Genomic DNA, 21,150 nt, shown 5'->3' on the forward strand with positions numbered 1-21,150 from the left:
TGGACTAGAAGGGCCAAGATGGCCTGTCTCCGTGCTGTAATTGTTATATGGTTATATGGAATGACAAATCTTTCTTCACCACATTGTGCAAAGCTAACAGAGACTTACCAAAAAAAACACTGGCTGTAGTAACTGTGAAAGGCAGTTCAACTTAGCACTAAGTAAAGGGGGAAGAATACTTTTGAACTGCTGACTTTTCAGTTTTTGAATTCTTAGTTTTTAATGCTTTAAAATTTTCCATTTTGGGTCATACTGTGAAAAAGGAGCATGTGATTCAGAAATTTAAAAAACTCTCAGTTAAATTGATCAAAATTCATGGTTGTAAAACACATTTATGTGAACAAAAAGTTGGAGATTGAATACCTTATCAAGGAACTGTACATTGCTACAAAGAAAATATATATTTGCAGTAGCATTACTGGTACTTAGCACAAAGGTTAACAGCAGCACTGTGATACCTCACCAGACAATATATGTTGGCAGAATTAGCCACATCCCATGGATAAATATATTAAAAAATAAACTGTGGTTGGAAACCCATAATTTCCACCTTTGCTGGGCTGTTAGGTGGGATTTCATGGTGAGGAAAACCACTGTCTGACTGAGTAGGACAAAATATTATCCTACTTCCTGTTGCTGGTTGGATGCCTATTAACAGAATTAAATACAGGGATGGAACAAAGATGTATACAATTACATTTGCTTTTTGGCTGTAACATGAAGGGTTAACTTGCTTGCCGGTCTAAAGCCATGTCAGCTGTACTGGTCATTAATTGGCCCATTTGTTAATTAGCTCTTCCCGGCTTTTGGTTCCAGGCACCTAAGTGGTATAATAACAGCACGTACAAAAGACTGTTTCTTTCTTCAAAAGAGTTGGTGGTAAAAGTTTCATTGGTATGTGGATGGACACAAGGTTAACATGAAAGATTCATGTGAATAAAATTCTAGAGAAGTGTAGAAAAGGGTCTTAATATGCTCAGGTACTTAGTTGGGTGCGGCCAGGGTGCAACGAGGAGATCACTCAAACAAATTTAGATTGATTTAATCTTATCTGTCTTTGATTACGCATATTTTGCTTATGGGTCAGCCTCACCAGCGGTCTTAACACCCCTAGATAAAGTTGAGATTATGTTGTGGTGCTATTAAATCATCCCCAATTTGGGCATTATTGATAGAAATAGGTGCAATACCCTTGCATCTGTGCAGGTTACAGTTAGCAACAGTGTATTGGGTTAGCATAAGGGGACATAAAGTTGGTCTTCCAATATTTGCAACATCAGTGGAGTGTTGGGAGCACTGCATTCGTAAGTTCTTCAGCTTTGGGTGGATGGGAAATGAATATGCACAAAATCTTTGCTCAGTGTGTATTATGGCCCCAGTGAGCCCCTTTCTGTCAACTGCTGTATGTTTTTTTTCTCTTTGCCTGTGTTTTATGTGGGCCTTCAGGAAAAGATCAAGATAAGTGATTGTTTATCAGTGGCACAGGAAATACAGCAATATACAGTATGCAAGCCAGATATTATGGATTCTTACACATCTGCACTGATGGTTCAGAAGATCCAGTGGTGGGTCATACAGGTGTTTCTGTTTCTGTTCCAAAGTTTCAAATGACTATTGGGAAAATATTTCAGGATAAGATATCAGTATTCACATCTGAGATGGTTGCTATCATTTTAGCCTTGGAATATGTTGAAGAAGTACACCCCAAGTATGTCCTACTGTGCTCTGTTTTGTTATCAGACTTGACATCTATTAAACATGTATTTCAAATTGTAGGCCAAGCATTCTTTTTGAGATTGGACAACAGCTGCATGGTCTAGGCCTGCGTATACATTTCATATTGGTTCCTGCCTATGTTGGGGTTGAGGAAACGAGGTGGCTGCATTCTTGTCAAACAATCATTTAAATTAAGGATATAAATGTAGTAGTGTCCTTGCTTAAGGGGGAGATAAAATGTATAATTAAAAACCTATTTAATCACCATGGCAACAAATTTGGGATAAGGCAAGGGGAGGATAAAATTCAGAAGCTGGTGGGAACTCAACTGGGAGATGGTATAAAGGGAGACAATACATTATATGTATTGGACATACTAGGTTGAATAATTCCCATTTTAGAATTAATACACATGATTCTGACATCTGTAGGGAATGCACTTGTCAAGAAACGGTGCAGCATGCAGTATATTGTTTCAGTGCTGCTCCTGTGAGGTGCAAAGAACGTCTAATTGCTAAATTGAGATCTTTGGGACAGACAGAGTTTAACATGCAAAGTTTGTTAGGATATCACAGCTATCATAATGTATATAAGTGTGAATCTGAATTTCTGGAGAGCGTTAGAATTTTTGATATCATTTGAGTTTATATTTGGCGGGGGCGTGGATTTAGTGGAAATACTTCCTGTCTTTTGCTCCACATTCCAACTCAGTAAGTGACGGTAAAGGCGATATGCCATATATAAACATTACAAGAAGAAAAAGAAGGAAACTATCTCTTTCGCTAGAAATAGACTTAAGTCGTGACCAGTACTGAAGACCATTTGGAAAAGTGTGCGGCAGATGGGAGGGCCCATGTGGAAATTTATGTAAGTACATGTTTGTTGAATGTTTAGTTTGTAGTTGTGTAACCTGGGGAGACTTAACGAAGTACTTGCTGAGTTAGGTGCGTTACTGAATCTTTCGTGTCGTAGTTTTTGCAGCTTAGGGTGAATTAGATGCGTACTTATTCGACTTGGATGTTTGGTTGAACGTTTCACTGTCTGTACTCGCAACCGGTGTTTTTTGTCCCACTTGCGGAATTCGCGAATCTGTTACACGAGGAAATCTGCAGATGCTGGAAATTCAAGCAACACACAAAATGCTGGTGGAACGCAGCAGCCAGGCAGCATCTATAGGAAGAAGCACTGTCGACGTTTCGAGCCGAGACCCTTCGTCAGGGTTCTTATAGATGCTGCTTGGCCTGCTGCGTTCCACCAGCATTTTGTGTGTGTTCGCGAGTCTGTTAGTAACATTTGATGTTAAGAACCGGATTCGGTGAGTGTAACAGGATTTAAAAGTAGATGTAAGAAAGAGGACCAACCCCCTCCCCGTGTAAGGAATACCGAGTCCTGGGGTGCACTGATAACAGTGCGAGATTTGGAATTCTCGACAAGTTGTCAAACAAGTTGGTCTCCCGCGGGGTTCAAATGGGCCAACCACCACATTCTGTTTGTGCTGAAACACGTAGCTTTCCCAGTTAGGGAGGGAAGCCCGAGGAAAGCTTCATGGCTGCTGGTGGCCATCCTAAGGCAACAGTGTGAGAAGATTTAAAGGAAACACCACGAAAAAGCTTTAGAAAGGATATGGAAGCATTAAGTCAGCGCAATGTCACCACAGGGAAGGCTGTTCGGTTGGCACAGATCCGAGCTACAGAACTGAAGGACAAGGGTACCAAGGTAGCCTGTCGGTTTGTAAAAGTGCAGTAATTAGAGGCTGCCAGGGCTAATTGGCAACATGAGATGGAGACATCTGGCTGGATCGTGAGAATGGGGAAGAGAGTAGAGCTGAGTCCTATGATTCTTCCTCGAAGTGATTGCCTTCCCCCCTACGCATCCTAGACTGTTCAGGCCAGACCGGTGACCACGCGGTCCCGTACCCGGCGTGGCTCCTCCGACCCTCGGGGGAGAAAAGGACCAGAGTAGTACAATGAGATAGGATGTGCTCCGCCAAGGAACTCGCGGGATTGGGGGATAGGTACAGACAGAAGCCGGGAGAGCCTCTGATCACGAAGTTATTGAGGATATGGTATCCGAGAGGTGCTGGGGTAAATTTATATAATGGAGGTGGACGCCCTGGAGAGCTGTCATTCCGTCACGCGATTAATAACGCACTGAGAATGCCGCCCGCTTCCTCAGGGGACGATAAGTCATTATGGGATCAGGTGGCTGCGGCAGTCAAGGTCAGGTACCCCCCCCCCCCCACCCCCTTGAGTGAGACTTAAAGCCTCGGGCGGAGTGGAGCACAGTATAGAAAAGGACTAAGGTTCTTCGCCAGTGGACTTTGCAACTTTGAATTAATCCTATTTTTCCAGCAGAAAATGAATTATTTTGCTATTTGGTTAAGTGAATCGCAGGAGCTCTTTTCTGTGTGAATGTGTTATGTGTCAGAGGCCCCCACCCAGCAGACTTGTTTTTGTTCTTTGAAAATTATGTTAGTTTTTCAGTGGGACTTAACCCTTACTTGCGGAGGTTCTCAGGAATGAAAACGAGTATCGTGGAGAGCAGAAAACACGCTTGCTCCCTGACCTATGACAAAGCGGGTGACCAACCTAAGTGGACTCGACAGCAAGAATCAATTTCAAAAAAATCAGCAATCTTGACATGTACCTCTGTACTTAACATTTAACAGGATTCAAGACCACAACAAAATCGATGTGGAAGTCTTTTTGTTCTCTAATCTTCTCCATTACAAAGTGTCTCCCCTCTGGAAACAGTTTCTCTTTGCTCGAAGTAAATTTATTACTCTAAGTACATATATGTCACCCTATACAGACCCGAGATTCATTTTCTCTCGGCATACTCAATAAATCCATAATTGAATAACAACCACAGCAGAATAAATTAATGACCACACTAACTTGGGTGGTTCACTCTATCAAAAAAAATCAAAACATTTATTTTCAAGTCCTTAGTTATATTTTGTAAATTAACTTTTATGTTGTGGAACAAAAAAAAACACCGTGTACTGCCCTGGCTCAAATGTGAAATGTATGCAGTTAGATCAGGCGATACGCGGCTGCTGTTAACCTGCGCCGGTTACTTGCTGGTTTCCTCAAAGCTCCCCACTAGAGTCTTTCTGTAATTCTAGCTGTTCATTTGCATAACATACTTCATTAGCAGTGGTTATGAATTTTAGTAATTGTTAGACTGCCGGTAGCTATTTTATAGTGGTGTTAGTGCTTGGTCTTCATGACTTTGTTATATTGCACAGTATTTCTATTTTGTTACCTGGATGTAGTGTTGTGATGAAGCGATCCATATGAATGGTATGCAGAACAAAGTTTTTCACTGTACCTTGGTTCTTGTAACTAGCTTCTGATAACTAATTTCCAAACACTACCAAAGGATGTAGGTTATTTTATGTAAAGATGTGACATACGGATGATGGAAGAAATGGTAGTGAAAATTCTTGGACACACAACCTATCTATCAACAATGGAGATGAATGCACAAAGTCTTAAGAAATGTACTCTTACCCGTCACGAGTTGCCCACAATCAAGCCAAACATATTTTTGTGAAATAAGTAGTATGGTTCACAGCATCAGATTGTTAACACTTTGTATCAGCTCCACTGATAACGCCACCAGCACTAACTATTTAGGCAAGTGTTCAAAAGCAATTGAAATAAATTAAACCATTAATCAGAAACACTGTCAAGTGCTTTAATTATTAAACAGTGTACTGAAATGTCAGATGATCTTTAATTTGAAAATAAGTTATCTATACTTCAGACTTGTCAGCTTCTGTCCTACTCTTTTGCATTAAACTATTGAGCAGGAAGCTTGGTGATGGAAATCTTTTGTAGAGCTCCTCCATCGTCGTGGTTTGAAAATTCCTGTTTCCAGTGCTCCATTATGTACAGAGAAAGCTGAAAGGGTACACTTTTCAGAAGGTATTCATAACTGTACCACACACACCATTTTAAATGAAAAATAAAAAAAAATGTAGATGGTGGAAATCTGGAAAAAAAAGAGAAAATACTAGACTCAGGAGGTTAGGCAGTTTCTGTAGAAAAAATTAACATTTCAGGCAATAAATTATTTAATTTTTCCACAAATATCATAGTGCTTTTGTTTTTATTTTGTATTCCAGATTTTATGAAATTCATAAATCACTACCATAAGAGCAAATTTCCACCAGCAACACTATTGTAACACAAGGTCTGGTTGACCGGGTAGACCTAGCTCGGAGCCCAAGGGGCCGAAATTTGCCAAGTCTATTGTGCCAGTTTATTGCTATAGCAGCAGGAGTGTTCTGAAACCTTGGACTGGGAGCAGAAATGCATTACTCATTTTCTGACAGGCAAACACTGGGATAAAGATGCGCGTCATCAGCGGTACTCCCCTACCACCTAGAGATTAATAATGGCCACATCACTTGGTAAAAACTAATGACCAGTTTCAGCATTGGGCAACAGGTTTAGGAATAAAAGTAGAACTGATGCAAGTAAACTTTAGACTAATTATCTATTAAGTACTTAGTGGGTCAATGTCCTCCATACACTGGTAGAGCTGAGGAGGAATTACTTGTACATTGTAACTGTTTCAGATTAGATCATCAATGTTCATTTATTAATTGATTCAGTAGACATGGAATTAGGTTTTGTAATTCATTGTTGGTAAAAACTCAGGCTTGAAATACCATTTCATCAGCTTCCATCCCAATGTTATAACTTCCCTAGTACAATAATATAGACTGTTGACTTTACAATCTAACTCATTATGACCATGCACCATGTATATCAGCAGAGCAGTTTCTCTGTAACATTGTTTATTGTTAATTTTTGTTTAGCTTGTACTACCATAATGTACTGTTGTAATGAATTATTTGTACAAACACTATACAAGTTTTTCATTCTACTTCAAGATATATGACAATAATAAACCAATTTACCAATTTCTAATGGTATGCCCCTTCATTAAATAGCATGCAAATTATTAACATTTTTACTAACTTAAAGTGACAAGATTCATGCCATGCTACATATATCTGTTAGGATTTCAGAACAGGAAGAAAGTTAAGGTAGCCTCTGGGTGCATTACCTTATCTTTGCTAATGGAAGGGTAGTGAACACATGTTCATTTGAAATTCCTTCAAAAGTGGAATCCCTGACCAAGTTACAGAAACAGTGAACAAGCTTACAGTTCTTCCATCATTGATGCTGCCCTCACTTGCATCTCCTCCATTTCTAGGACATCTGCACTCATCCCATTTTCCTGCCACCTGTTAGGGAGAGTTCCTCTTGTCCCATGCGCCTCCACATTCTAAGCCATTCTCCACAACTTCTGCCAACATGATCCTACCACTAAACACATCTTTACCTCCCCCTCTCCTCTGCATTCCACAGGGATTTTGTTGCCTATTTGTCCCTCCCCATTAATCTCCCTCCTTGCACATACCTCTGCAAGCAACCAAAATGGCTCATCTGCCCATTTACCTCCTCCCTTGCCTCCATTCAGGGGCCCAAAGTCCTTCCAGGTGAGGCAACAGTTCATCTGCAAATCTGTTGGAGTCATCTACTCCCAATAGGGCCTCGTCTACATTGGTGAGATTCGACATCAATCGGAGAACCACTTTGTCAGGCACCTCCGTTCCATCCGCCAAGAGTGGTCAACCACTTTACTCCTATTCCCGTTTCTGTTTTGACATGTCAGTCCATGGCCTTCTCTTTGTCACGATGATGCCGCTCCCAGGGTGGAGGAGCAACTTCTCATTCTTTCTGGGGAGCCTCCAACCTGATGGCATAAACATTGACTTCAACTTCTGGTTTTAATAAAACATCCCCTCTTCATCTATTCCCCACTCTGACCTCTCAACTGCCTATTACCTCCCCCACTGCTCCTCCTCCTTTCCTTTCACCTACAGTCACTCTCCACTCCTGTCAAATTCATCCTCTTCTGGTGTCTTGCACCTTCCTTTTCAGTTCCTAAAGCATTTTGTGTGTTGCTTTCTGATATCTCAAGTAACAGAGGAAGACCCGATTTCACCTCTTGCCCTCCCTTAAATCCCCATTATTTGTTATATTTTAAATTCAATTATGCTGTTTAGATAGCCAAAGTTTCTCTTTGTAATTCAGTAGTACTATAGAAAAAACTTTGAATTAACCAAGAGTTTCATTCCTTTCCAAATTGTCTATTTAGAGGATGATAGCAATAGGAAATAGACAAAAACAATCCAACGCAATTACATTAATATTAAGAAAACTTAACTCCAGGTCTTGCCTTTGGGAAATTACTCAAGTTTGATTTAAATGTGGATTTACCAATCTTTCACTTGAACTCTATGTACACTTGCAGGAAGGGCTGGGGGAAGATGGAAGACATTTTTAATGAGGCAAAATGAATGATGGACTTGGGCTTTCCAAAATGTTACTTAGATAGGTCTAATCTCCTTACCATTTCTCTCAATATACTTCCAGCTAGAAGCTGGGTAGTGACATTGATGATTGCACTCTATCTGAATCTAGTTGCTTTTGTAATATTTTTAACAATGAAGTCACCCAAGCAAAATATTAAGAGTTTCAGAGACTGATGCAAGCCTTAAGTCAAGGTTCTCTAAAATCTTCAATATGAACTGAGTGGAAATTTGGGGACATATAATAATCTTGGAACAAATTTCATTTATTACAAATTGTCCAGGTCAATATTAATTTTAGGATTTAGAAGGCTCACTAAACAGGAGATTGTTATAATTTAAATTCAATTGAGCTGTTTATAGATTACAATTTCCATATTTAACTATAAAAGCTGAGACATGTTGTAAACAGAGGAATTTGTTGTTTGCAATTTTCAACGTAGTTAGCAGTGCAGGTAGTTTTTATTTCTTGAGATACAGCATGAAGTAGGCCCTTCCTTCCCTTCGAGCTGCCCTACCCAACAACTCCCATTTACCCCTAGCCTGATCATGAGACAATTTACAATGACCGATTAGCCTACCAACCGGTACCTCTTTGGACCATGGGAGGAAACCGTAGCACCTGGAGAAAACCCACGCAGTTAATGGGGAGAACATACAAACTCCTTACAGAAAGCAAAGAAGCCAAGGACAGTATGGAAAATAAGGCAACAGCCAAAAGAACCTAACCTTTAGAACTGAAACTTGTAAGCCATGACCTATAGAAAGGAAAGCAGATCAGTTTTATATAGCTTATATAATTATATATAGCTATATATTATATAGCTATATAATTATAGCTAGTTATAAATATGGGAATGGTGTAGGTTTGAGAGTGCAGGAGTTAAGGAGTTAATTCAGCTAAGTTTAACACCTAAAATTTCTGCTGCAAGTTACAAACATGCAAGAATCAGAACTTACCACAATGCAACTGTCATGGCTCATGAGGGATACCCACTTGAGTGAAAATGGAATGCACCTGGTCCCACAATAGAAGAGAATCTTAGCAGAAGCAGAGAAACTGGTGAAATCAGTGCAATGGCTACTTAAGGGGCTGCACTTGCTTTTCTTCTACAATTACTGTTGCATTAAATCCCCGTAGTTGCAGAGATTTAATGGCAATGATCATTTGCAGACCAAGGAACAGTTTGTAGTTTTTATGGTTAAATATAGCTCTAAGCTCTATTGCCAATCTGGTGGACTAGAAACTGGAAACACGCAAACTAGGTTGTAGTCAGGACACAAGTATTAAGGAGAACAAACATCAAATAGGTTGAAGGAAGGATAGAGGTTAGGTTAAAGAGATATTAAGTAAATTTCTACTTAATTGATACAAGTCTGAATTCAATGTAGGTCAAAAGGAGCTAATAAAGTTATTTCAAAAAAATGTTCAAAAGTCAGAATCAAGCCCCATAGTCATACATCCCCCATCCCAACATCCTTGTGCCAGGTACACACACACTAAATTCTGATACAAATACTAGTCTCTCTCATTTATTTTGTGTTAAGTTAAACATTAATCAAGGTTTGTGCTGTAGTTAGCTTTAGCTAGCAGTTCACAACTTAAGTACAACTTCCTTGGTTAAATTTTATTCTCTCCCACCCCCGGTCATAATTATCTAGCCCTTAGGAGCCAATGTACAGTTAATTTGGCAGTGTAATAAGCCAGGCTGTGATCTGACCCCAGAACCCATTTATAGGTGAGAACACAATCCCCCTTCTGGGTGGTATCATTCCACATTAGGTTGAAGCCATGAGCTGTGTAGGACCTCAGTGTGCCATTAAAAGTTTCCAAATGATTAGGTTAATTATCAAGCTTGAATGCAAAATAAAGATATCCAAAATGGAAAATAGACTAGATAAAAAGGTTATCAAAAAGGAGCCTGGGTGTTATTTCAAAGAGCATTTATTCCAGTCTACATACTTCAGGCCTGCTGCTTTTTCACTGGACACTATAACAATTATGCATTTTAGTGAAAATTGCTCATAAAAACAGTAACTTCTTATAAAAAAACTGTACAGCAAGATTCCTAATAACCCCAATACAAAGTACTCCTGTGCAGATGACATACAATTCAGAGTGAAGATTTAAAAATCATTCACCTACTATGAATTTCATTTCATTACTGAAATATAGAATATAGTGTTACGCCTGAAATATAGTGTTACGCCTGTTTCAGGCAGACCTTTTTTGGGCACTTTGTCCATCATAAGTGAATTCTGGACAGAATTATATAACTAGTAAGCACAAGTGCCACATTGATTTTTTGACATGGTTTAACACATTTTTAGAAATTGATTATTCATTTTGACCCAGATTGTAGGAATTGCACATTACTTCTGTAGTTAAAGTTCAAAATTGCATACCAATGAGATCTATGTGTCAGTCTCAGCAATAAATATTTTTTTAAAAGTTAATTGAATTGTACAGTAGTTCACAATTTAGTGGAATGCAAATGATTCTCTGCTTAAAATATGAGCAAAAGAATGTGACATCAGTTCTTAATGACCGTTTTCCTCTGACTTGAACATTCATACTTGGCCTCTTGGGTTGAAAAGATATCCATCTATTTGGCCACAATTAGTGCTTCATTTTTAAAACACATTTATTCAATATGAGACAAGTTAATAAATGCCCTTTACAATCCTGTAGTTAATTATTCAAACCACTGCAACTGTAAAGTATTGCATGGCTGAATATATGAAATCAAAATCTCAACCATTCATTCTCCATCATTTCTGCTGTGGTTCTTTGCTTCCACTATTAAGTTTCAGTTGGTATATATTTGTCAAGACAGCATGAACTGATTTTCAACTATAGTCTACTTCTGACCTCGAAGTAGATCCAGTCTGGTTGCCATCAATCCTTTATCTACTGCTAACCATTAGTAATGCAAACTCAATAAAATACCTAATTTGCAGCTTGGAAATATGTGGCTCTTGTCTCATAAACTCAACATACAATGGACAGAGAGTGTTATTTAATTTAAAGGGCATGTATTTTAAGAAAAAAGCACCCCTTCCTCAACTACAGAAAAAAACACATAAACGAAATTTTAATAATGTCACATATGCACATGATGGGACAAATAATTTCAATTCTTTATTTTGTCCCTAAAAAATCTAAGGTGATATTAACGTAGATTTTTGTAACTGAAATGCTCAAGATGATTTTAACATACTGTTTCAGTTCATTACAGCATCACTTCTACCACAAGAATCGTCCATGAAAAATGTCAGTAAGATTGAAGGAGTACAGAAAAAATTTACAAGGATGTTACTGGGACACGAGTTATCGGGAGGGTTGAGTAAGTTAGGATTTCATTCCCTGGTGTGTAGAATAATGAGGGGAGATTTAATGAGGTATAGAAGGTAAATGCAGATTTTTCCCACAGAGGTTGGGTGAAACTAAAAGTAGAGGTTATAGTTTAAGGGTGAAAGGTGAAATATTTAAGAACCATTTCCCTTGGAGTAGAAAGTGTGGAATGAGTTGCCAGCGCAAGTGGTGGAAATGGGTTGAAGTGCAATAGTTAAAGAAAGCTTGGATAAGTATATGGCTGCGAAGGGCATGGAGTTGCACATCGATGGGACTAAGAATAATCCTTTGGCATGGAATAAATGGGCCAAAGAACCTGTTTGTGCTGTAGTAGTGCTCTATGACATTATCCCAATATACTTGTGTGTGTTTGGTGGAGGGGGAAGTTGGTTAATCTTGTTTTATATTCCTTCAATTTTGTACATAAAGTACATGGCCAAAATTACAGAGATCAAGCTGTGATATGGACCAATTTTGTTCTGGAACAGCTTGCATTCACACTAACAGTTAGAATTCTGCATGCTTTGAATGCTGATTCCAGGCTTTTGGAGGTTTGTGGCTCACTTTGTTAGGTACAGAGATAACAAGTGACTCCAGCTGACTATAACTACTAACTGTAAATTAGAGGTGTTCCTTCCCAATTAATAGATTGCCGGTCTGGTTCACATCGTCCTCATGCCCGAGTCAGAAGAATCCAGTGCACTGCATGCGAAGCAAAGGTACCTCAATCCTACCCATCCCATCTATTTGTGGACATCAAAAGGCACCATGGCAATACCTGAAGAATAAGGAACCAACATTTTTTTCACAATCCTCATCAAAAAGAGATTGGGTCATATATTAATTGTGAAACCTTCTTTGGCACTACCAAATTGCCAAGTTTACCTCTAACATGAGTAAGAACACTTCAGAAATGATCTTCACAAACACTTGAGTGCAGTAAGTTCAAGATCTTCTAGGAAAGTGGATAAGGGATGGACTTCAACTCACAAGTGCTGCATTTTGAGAAGTTAAACCACGCCAGGACCATGCACAGTGAATGACAGAATCAGGGGAGTGTTGGCATACAAATGTTCCATGGAACCGAGTGGTGAAGGAGCCATATGGTATACCAAGGCATGGAGTATAGTAGGAGGATGTCAAATCACAATTGTACAGACAGTAAACCACACTTCGGAGTATTGTGTACAGCTTTAGTTGTCATGCTAAAGGATGTGATTAAACTACAGATGCAGAAAAGATTCACTTTGACAGGAGGGTTTGAGTTACAAGATTGCATAGGCTGTGACAGTTTTCTCCTGAGCAAGGAGACTGAAGAGTGACCTTACAGAAGTCTATAGAATTGAGTGGCACAGGCAACGTGGCTAGTCAGTTTTTAGGTTGGGTAGATAAGATGTTTTCCCAAGGTAGGGGAGTCAAAAATTGGAGGGCACATGTTTAAGGTGAGAGGGTAGATTTAAAGGGAATATGCAGGCCAAGTACACCCCCCTCCCCCCCAAATAGAGGATGGTGGCTATATTGAATGAGCTATTAGAGGATGTGGCAGGTGTGCTTCAAAGATATTCAGAGGGGTAGATAGAAAAGATCTATTTTCTGCTGTATAATTGCATAAATTGCTATAAATCTGTGAATCCACATTTGTGTTTCTGGGATGAATAATCATCAATAAAATATTTAATACCAACAGTAGTATATATCAGACCACAAGATCCTGGTAACAGTTCAATGTTTTGTAATTAAATTTTTGTATGAATGGTAATTCTTAATGTAAATTATATAATTCTGTAATTACCACAGCTGCCGATAAGTAAAAGAGCCTTGCATGTTATACAAATCTACATGAATAATTAATGCCTATTTCCACGTACTCCATCAAATCCCATTTAATAATCTGATTTTTGCAGTCAGTGAGTGATGGCCTAAAATCTAAATCTAGGTCTTGACTCTGCTGCTCAAATCCAAGGGAGCGAAAAAGAACTGGCTCCCAGATGAAGTAATCATAAAAATTTCCAACTATGATACAACTTTTATAATTGTGATCCTTTGAAGATTATTGATGTTTCACAACTCAAGATGGTGATATTCATTGTAGAAACATGATCACCATACAATAATATCCAATCTCTGACACTTTCCCAATAACTCCTAGTGGTCTTGTACAACCAGTTTTTTTTTTAATTAGATGCTGCAAGAACAGTAGAGCACTTGCATGCAGATGAACTTTGACAGTAATTCAACAGTGCAAGAACTTTGGAACAGGTGTAGGAACTTTGGTTAACTATTCCAAAAACAACCACAACACCAGTATCAATGGAGATTTATCCTCATTCTTAAATCTCAAGAAGTATTCTATTTGCTAATACCTGTCTTAGAGGCATAAGCATAGACTACTTCAGGAGCACTCCTTAGTTGTAAAATAATTACATGCTTAAAGTTATTTTGTGACTTTCAATTTCTGAGCCACATTAATATTTGCAACTTCTGGTCTGTACAATCTTCTCACCTCATCAAAAAATTTTTTTAGAGTTGATGAAGATATGCTCAAGTGCACTGTTAATGACATCACAAAGTATAACTTCCATTTTCACAAGGTAAAGAGCTAAAGGCCAAATGTGAGCTTTTAAAGTAAGTGTGGTAACCGTATTAACATAAATCACAAGTAGCTTGTTGCTATTTCTCTTCAAATCCAAGAAATTTCTGCAGAGTGTTCTGATCACCAGAGGTTGAGGCACCGATTGGTGAATTAAAGCTGATCTATAGACATTTCACATATCCTACAAATAGAACTTAGACAAAGAGCAAAACCATTCACATAAATCAATTGGTAAAAACTGAAAAACAGAAGACTAAGTTCAACCAAATACACAAAAGAGATCAGTTTGATCCGTCCAAGTAATATCAAACTTTCTACTACAAATTTATAAAAGCGTAAGTGCATATATTCACCCAGCCAGTGTACTATTTTACTGTAGACTCATTGATTCTTGGCATGTTAGAAATGGATGTCGTCTTTTTTAACAGTTCAAAATTACATCAGATACGGAGTTAGATAAGTTTGCGAAAATCCAAAGTTACACAATTGTCAATGAATCCACAGCTCAACTGGATTGCTTAAAAACAAAATTACTACCCCAGTCAGATCTGTTCCTGGTTATCTCAATCAACTGACTAATTACTTCACAGGTTAAAGATGACGTATATGTTAATATAAAGTATATCACAATTTAATAGCCACAATGCAATGCAACTCAATTCTATTTTAATGGGTTAATTTTGAGAACTAAAATATACATCAGGAAGTAGTGTGTTAGGTCAACTGCAGTTTAGGATTTTCATTGTTAATTAGGGACCAGTCAATTCACCACACAATACAAATCTAATCCCTACTTTAAATTTAATAATATTCTTAGATTATAATGCTTTTAACTGAACAAATTAGCAGAAAAACACAAATGTTTAAATAGTATTTAGATACAAGTGCATTATGGGCCAAAACTGATCCAATAAAATTTGAGTGAAACATCGGAAAAACAATGACAACAGCGCAAATATCAATAGGTGACACTGCCATCATTTGCTACATCAATGTACTACTCATACTGATTTCACATCTGTGAGGGTGGGGAGAAGATAAGTCAAAGCATTTTGAAATGCTAATTCGAACAATTTAAATTTTTTTAGGGAAATCAAGATGATCATGGATACCCAATTTATCTTTAAAATCTGAATATGAAACCTATGACCACTACTTATCCCTTCAGAAACTGTAAAAAAAGCAAATCAAGAGTTCAGTCAGACTTTTCTTTTAAAACAGAATCAAACATAATTTAATATTGGTGAGAAAATAAATTAAGTACAAAATGTTTAATAACTTAAAACAGCCTTCGTCTGGCTTTTGTCTGATAGCAAACTAAAATAAAGCAACAGTATTTAAACATTTACATCCATGAACTTACAGTACACATTAAGCCCAGGCACATCCATCTTGCCAGGAACTATATATTGTACTGCATTAGTAAAAATAACCCCTACTAGCTGCCATGCATTACTTAATGTCTTGAAAAAAAACATACAACTTTAAAATATATTACACCCACCCATTCATTTTGACTAGATCTCAAAACTACTAAGGGTACTTCAGACAAACATCCAATCTGGTTCGTAATATTTTTCCAATCCTGGAATATTCCCAGCTCTGTTGTGCTTCTTGCTGTCCACTTTTTAGTAGTTGCAGTGCTGAATATTGAAGTTAGTGGCATTATTAGATACAATGTATTTTCATTTCAAACAGCTATAGCCTTGTCTTATGTTTATTCTGGCACTATATTATAATAATGTCTAACCAGCTATATGAGTACTTATTAAACCTCAACATTTCTTAAAATTCAAAATTTTTGTTCACCCAGACTTTAGCCTTATTTGGATTACAGAACTAGAGTCAGTTTGCAATTGGCTCAAGTGAAAGGGAAAAAGACATCTGAAAGAACAACCATGTACACAGGCTATAAAACACTTGCAGCCAAAGTGAAAACTGTTTTGGGTATACATGCATCTGAACCTGGTTACAACCTGCAAGATTCAAATCCCCATGTCATCTTTCTCATGGCACATGCCAATGCATGCATTAGAACTTGTGATCCTGTATCACACATAAGGCAATGCATAAATTAGAGTTAATTTTAATAAGACCAAAATTTGATTGAATTTTGAATTCAATCAAAATTATAAAAATGGGCTGGGCAAATTACTTTGCAATTTATTGTTCAAATTACTCCATCATACCTCTTATTAAAAAATTAATTTAAGCACTTTTGCTTCTACCAAAAATCTTCTCAGCACAGCTACAAGCTAGAATGGAAATTAGTACAAATCAATGGCTAATCTGTGACCATCATATTCATTTTACAGAAATGTGACACTTTGCCAAAATTCAAACTTTTGCTAATTAATTTTCACTGTTTCAAGTCCAGGTCATGTTCATTTTCTTTTGATTAAGCTGGAAAATCCACTCTCTTATCCACGTACTTACAACTGCACCATGTTCATTATTCTCTAGTGTTGATTTCATTAAATTGCAAATTGCAAATGGTTATCCCCAACTGAACATAATACCTAAATAAGACCACTGTGCTACAAATGTCAAGTGAGGCTTTGAATCATTTAGGATATGGTCATTATATTAAGTTTGACAACTGCAACTATTCATGGCTGAACACCTGTGCACAACTGTATAATTTTGAAGGATAATAAAAGCTGTTAAAGGCTACACTTGCTGTTAAAGTGCTGCTTGTTGCCTCTATATATAATAAAAGTACAGTTGAAATTTGTGAGATCACTACAAAGGCTGTTCAAAATTAAGCCATAAAGTAAAACAGGATGACTTTTAACAATGAATATAAACCATTTCCTCTATTTGGAGAGAGAAGGATCATAAAATCTTCGTGTTTTTTTTTTTGCAGCATTTATTTTCCTGCATTTTCAGCAAGTCATGGGGCTTGAATTTATGGTGTGCATAAATTATATATATATACACACACACACACACAAAGGGAAAAAAAAGCATTAAACAGATTGCTACATTTTTTGTTAATACCTGGGTGCTGGATTGAAGTGCAAGATGCCTTCAGCATTCTACACTATAAATTAACCTGTAGTTTTTAAAAACAAGCACAATGCAAAAAACAAAAACATCAGAAGTATTCTATATGTAATACTATGACTGAAGATATAAAATTAAAAAATGAGGCAACTAAAATAAAGGAGATGCCCTGTACAGCTGTCAATCTACTTTAATGGTCAACTAACTTCACCATAGCAGTATCAGAAGGTGCATTCTTTTCTCAAGTAGAGCTAATTAACCCTTGGTCCTACTTGTACTCCCAATATCATTGTGGTAGACACATAATGCCCTTTTTTGCCTTTTGTTTGAACATAAAATACCGCCTATTTGTTTGGGAATGAGGAAGAATTTAAAGGTCCACTGGCATGGCCTGCACTTCAACTATTAGAGACTTTTAATATCCACTGGTCCTGTCTCAATTTCAGCTGTTTAATTTCAGATGCAGGATCCAACATACACTAGCATTGAACCTTTCAGCTGACAAGCCTGGCCAGATACATGAAGCTGTCTTTATTCCTCTTGAAACTATTATTTACAATAAAGTACATAAGAAAGTAAATCTCTTAGAAAGGCTAACATGCACTCAATATATGTCAAGGATATCCCTTTGCGCATAAGTGAATCTGCATGCTTCCTCTTCCCTCCTCCCCAATCTCACTCACTCATTCTCAAATGCTGAAATTAACTGTGAATAGGTAACAATTATAACAAATACAGCAAAATGGGGAAAAATAATTAACATTGTTACTAAATGAATTCAATATTGCTTGGATATAAATTTATTTACTAAGAATGTTAAAGAATGTACATTTTCAGTTGGGAGGCTAGATTCTTAATGAGGTAATAGTTTATACTGCAAGTGCAAAATGCAATAAAACTTGCCTAATAACAGGGTCAAATCATTTCCCTTATTCACTTGGAATCCTCCGACCCAACATTTCCCCAAAAGTTAAAGATCTGTGATGGCATCGAGCTCTTCACTCACATGCCTACCAACCATCACTCACATGTGCCACATCAGTACAGAATTTTAAACCAATGGGGTAGAGTGACAAAAATATTAAAAGATCATACCCACGTACATTCTATCTTCATCAAAAATCACTTCCTACAAGTGTTTATTATGGAATCAGTGACAGATTTCTTCCCCCAACTTAAGTACATCAAGGTGAATTGCTTCACTTCACTCAAGACCTGAAGGGCATTAACTCTGGACTTTTCTGATTCACAGCCCATTATTTAAAAATGAATTGTTGGCTGCTTTGCACAAAAATGACCTTCAAAACTACCTTAAGATTTTATTAATAGTGAGGCAATTTAAAAATGTCATAGCCCAAATGTGTAATGGGATGGAATTTAGAGATTAACATGGTCACAATTATGTCATCCAAGCAAGCAACAGTTAACCAATAAAAGATGCATTTACAATGTTTGCAGTGATTTAACTCTAGAATCTGAATCAACCTTAGCTCTTCTCTTACTAAAAGAAAAGATTGATGTAATGGAAATAATATCTTAACCAAAATAAATTATTCTGAAAGTAAACACACGTGTGGAAGCGGGTGCTGGAGAGTCTGAATATAAATACATACCTTTGGGTATATGCTACCTATTCTTCAAATAGACCAAATCACAAGGAATGGATTCCAGCATACTGTATATGATTAGTTTTTCTTTAACCAATTGTCCTTAACCTCGATGAATTATTTTATACCAGATTACAAATTAGGAATAACGATATGAAACCCAATTATCTGAGCTATGATTGCATGCTTTATCAAGATAGCCGGCTTGGCACTATCAATCTGTAAACCTAGATCGTAATGATCAACTGTCACTGAAAATTTTACTGGTAATTTACTGTTCCATTTCATTATCATTCCAGTCCAAGCATGACATGCAAGTAACTCATATCAGACAACAGAACTGTAAATAAAATGGGGGGGGGGGGGGTTAACTATCATATAGATTCAGTGACTGAACTGTGGCTATTCAGTGTACTGAACAGCATTCTTTAAAGAATGATCAGAAACACATTAAAAAATAACACTAAATATATCTAAACTTCAGGAAAATACTTTATAGCTACTCTTACATTCTGCAATCAAAGTGTTATAGACAACTGAGAACTTGCAATATTAGAAAACTAGTACAACTTCTGCAAATTGATATTCAGGAACTGGAAGCAAAGCAATGGATCATACCTTGAAAGACAGACTGATCTGTCACAAACCTATCAGCAGATGCTAACCCATGGTTGGTCTCTTTTACTTTGTTTCTGCTTTGGATAAAGCAAATACTTTTGGATATATGGATATATAATTTTGAATGTATAATCAATACCCCTCCATCCACAAAAGCAGAGTAAGCTCGGCCAGAGGCTGCCAACTCTAATATTCAATTATGATAGATGCTGCATCTAACTCATTTAGACTTTTTAAGAAGTGCCATGAGATTATTTATCCTACATCATACCATAAACACTAAAGGTATTAGGTAGAAACCTATCCTTACTAACTTGATGCTATTCAGTAAATAAACAAAAGAAAAATGTGAATTATAAAAAATGGATGCAGGTTTAAAATTAACCTACAGGCTCTAAAGTGATGTTCTAAAATGTGTCAGGTGGAAGGTTAAGAACAATGGCCATCATATGTCCAACCTAATTGCACAATGGCCTTCAAATGGAAAGCACCAATCCAATTTCCTTAAATTGTTGACAATTCACTTAGTGTGGAATAATCAACTTGTCATTCATGAAAAATTGGTCCAGAATTCCACTTGGAGATATCGTAGGTATCAAAAACTTTGTCAGTTTAATCATTTACAAAATACCCAAAGGAATATGTCACTTTTAGTTCTTATGGCAGAGTAGTATATTACTGAATATTACGAAGACCTAACTAAATCATACTTCTATGTAAACTTGATCTCACCATTAAGTACCCAAACTGTCAGACAGATTCTCATTTCACCAGAAGACTGTCTTACAAGTGCTGAATGTAGTTGAGTAAACTGAATAATATTTAACTGGTTGAATAATAAATCAGTTTGCACTAATGAATAATGAGCCTCAAATTAGAGATGACTATTGTGGTAATAGTCAACACAAATAAGTGTTCTGTTATTTTTCTTCAACAGACTTCAGTAATTACTTCAGGTACATTTTACTTTAAGTACTATTCATATTTTGAAAAAGTCCTTCCATTTTCTACCAAATGTATTTGATTTTCAAGTAAAAACTTTCAAGTAAATTCTAAAAGATTTCTGTAAGCATTTTGTTATCTAAATAAAAGTAAATTAGATCAGATACTCAAAGCAGCAACATCAGCAGGAAAGTGTCCTGTAATGAGAAGCAAGAAACCCTTCAATCTCCCCTAATTGGATGGTCTTGATCCCCTCAGATGCCCGAAATTGTAATAACTTTCCTACAATTTCTTACAATCCAATATTTACCGATGAAAAGTGAACTGCGTGTTTCCACAGCTGTATCTTCCAGGTGAATTTAAAAAATTTAAAAGACACTCAAAATCTTGCTTTGTATTTAAATGCAGTTGGGTATTTGGCACAAAGAAAGACTTAAAGTATTGCTACAACATTTAATGTCAGCTCTTTATACCACAAATTTAAGATCAAGCTCATTTGTACCATACTTTTAGCTTCTCTAAATCATGTAGCACTATCCCGAATCATATAAGCCAACAATTCTACTTTCCTATCATTCCAGCCCCTTGTTCAAACAGGACCAGTGGATTTGTGTCTGCATTTAATTCTGACAAGATTTAAAAGCCAGCTACAGCAATCCATCTGCTGAAGCTTATTTAAAATTTACTGGTTGGCATACAAAACTTTCCATTCAAAATCCCCTGCTAGCTCTCCTGTAAAAAGTTTGTTTATAAAAATAGATGCTCTGTGAAGCCCACTTCAGTATAAGGTGTAAAACTCTTTGGCAGGATACCTAAAGATCAGGTGCCTCATGGCACACTGGTCCCTTGATACCTACCATGAATTGTAAAATTATAAAAAAAATTTAAGCATTAAACAGCAAATGAACTTTAAAACAGA

The 21,150-nt window shown here is 37.0% G+C and overlaps 1 protein-coding gene across 1 annotated transcript in view; it reads right to left on the reverse strand.

Moving 5' to 3' along the window:
* Positions 1-4,567: 4,567 nt before the first annotated feature.
* LOC140740006 (ELAV-like protein 1) overlaps positions 4,568-21,150 on the reverse strand; it is a 55,259-nt gene continuing 38,676 nt past the window's right edge. Inside the window, exon 6 of the mRNA XM_073068780.1 lies at positions 4,568-5,715. Coding sequence (XP_072924881.1) covers positions 5,523-5,715 — 193 coding nt within the window. The 3' untranslated portion in view covers positions 4,568-5,522. The remainder of the gene's footprint in view (positions 5,716-21,150) is intronic.

Source organism: Hemitrygon akajei, chromosome 16, assembly GCF_048418815.1.
Source record: "Hemitrygon akajei chromosome 16, sHemAka1.3, whole genome shotgun sequence".
Lineage (NCBI taxonomy): Eukaryota > Metazoa > Chordata > Chondrichthyes > Myliobatiformes > Dasyatidae > Hemitrygon > Hemitrygon akajei.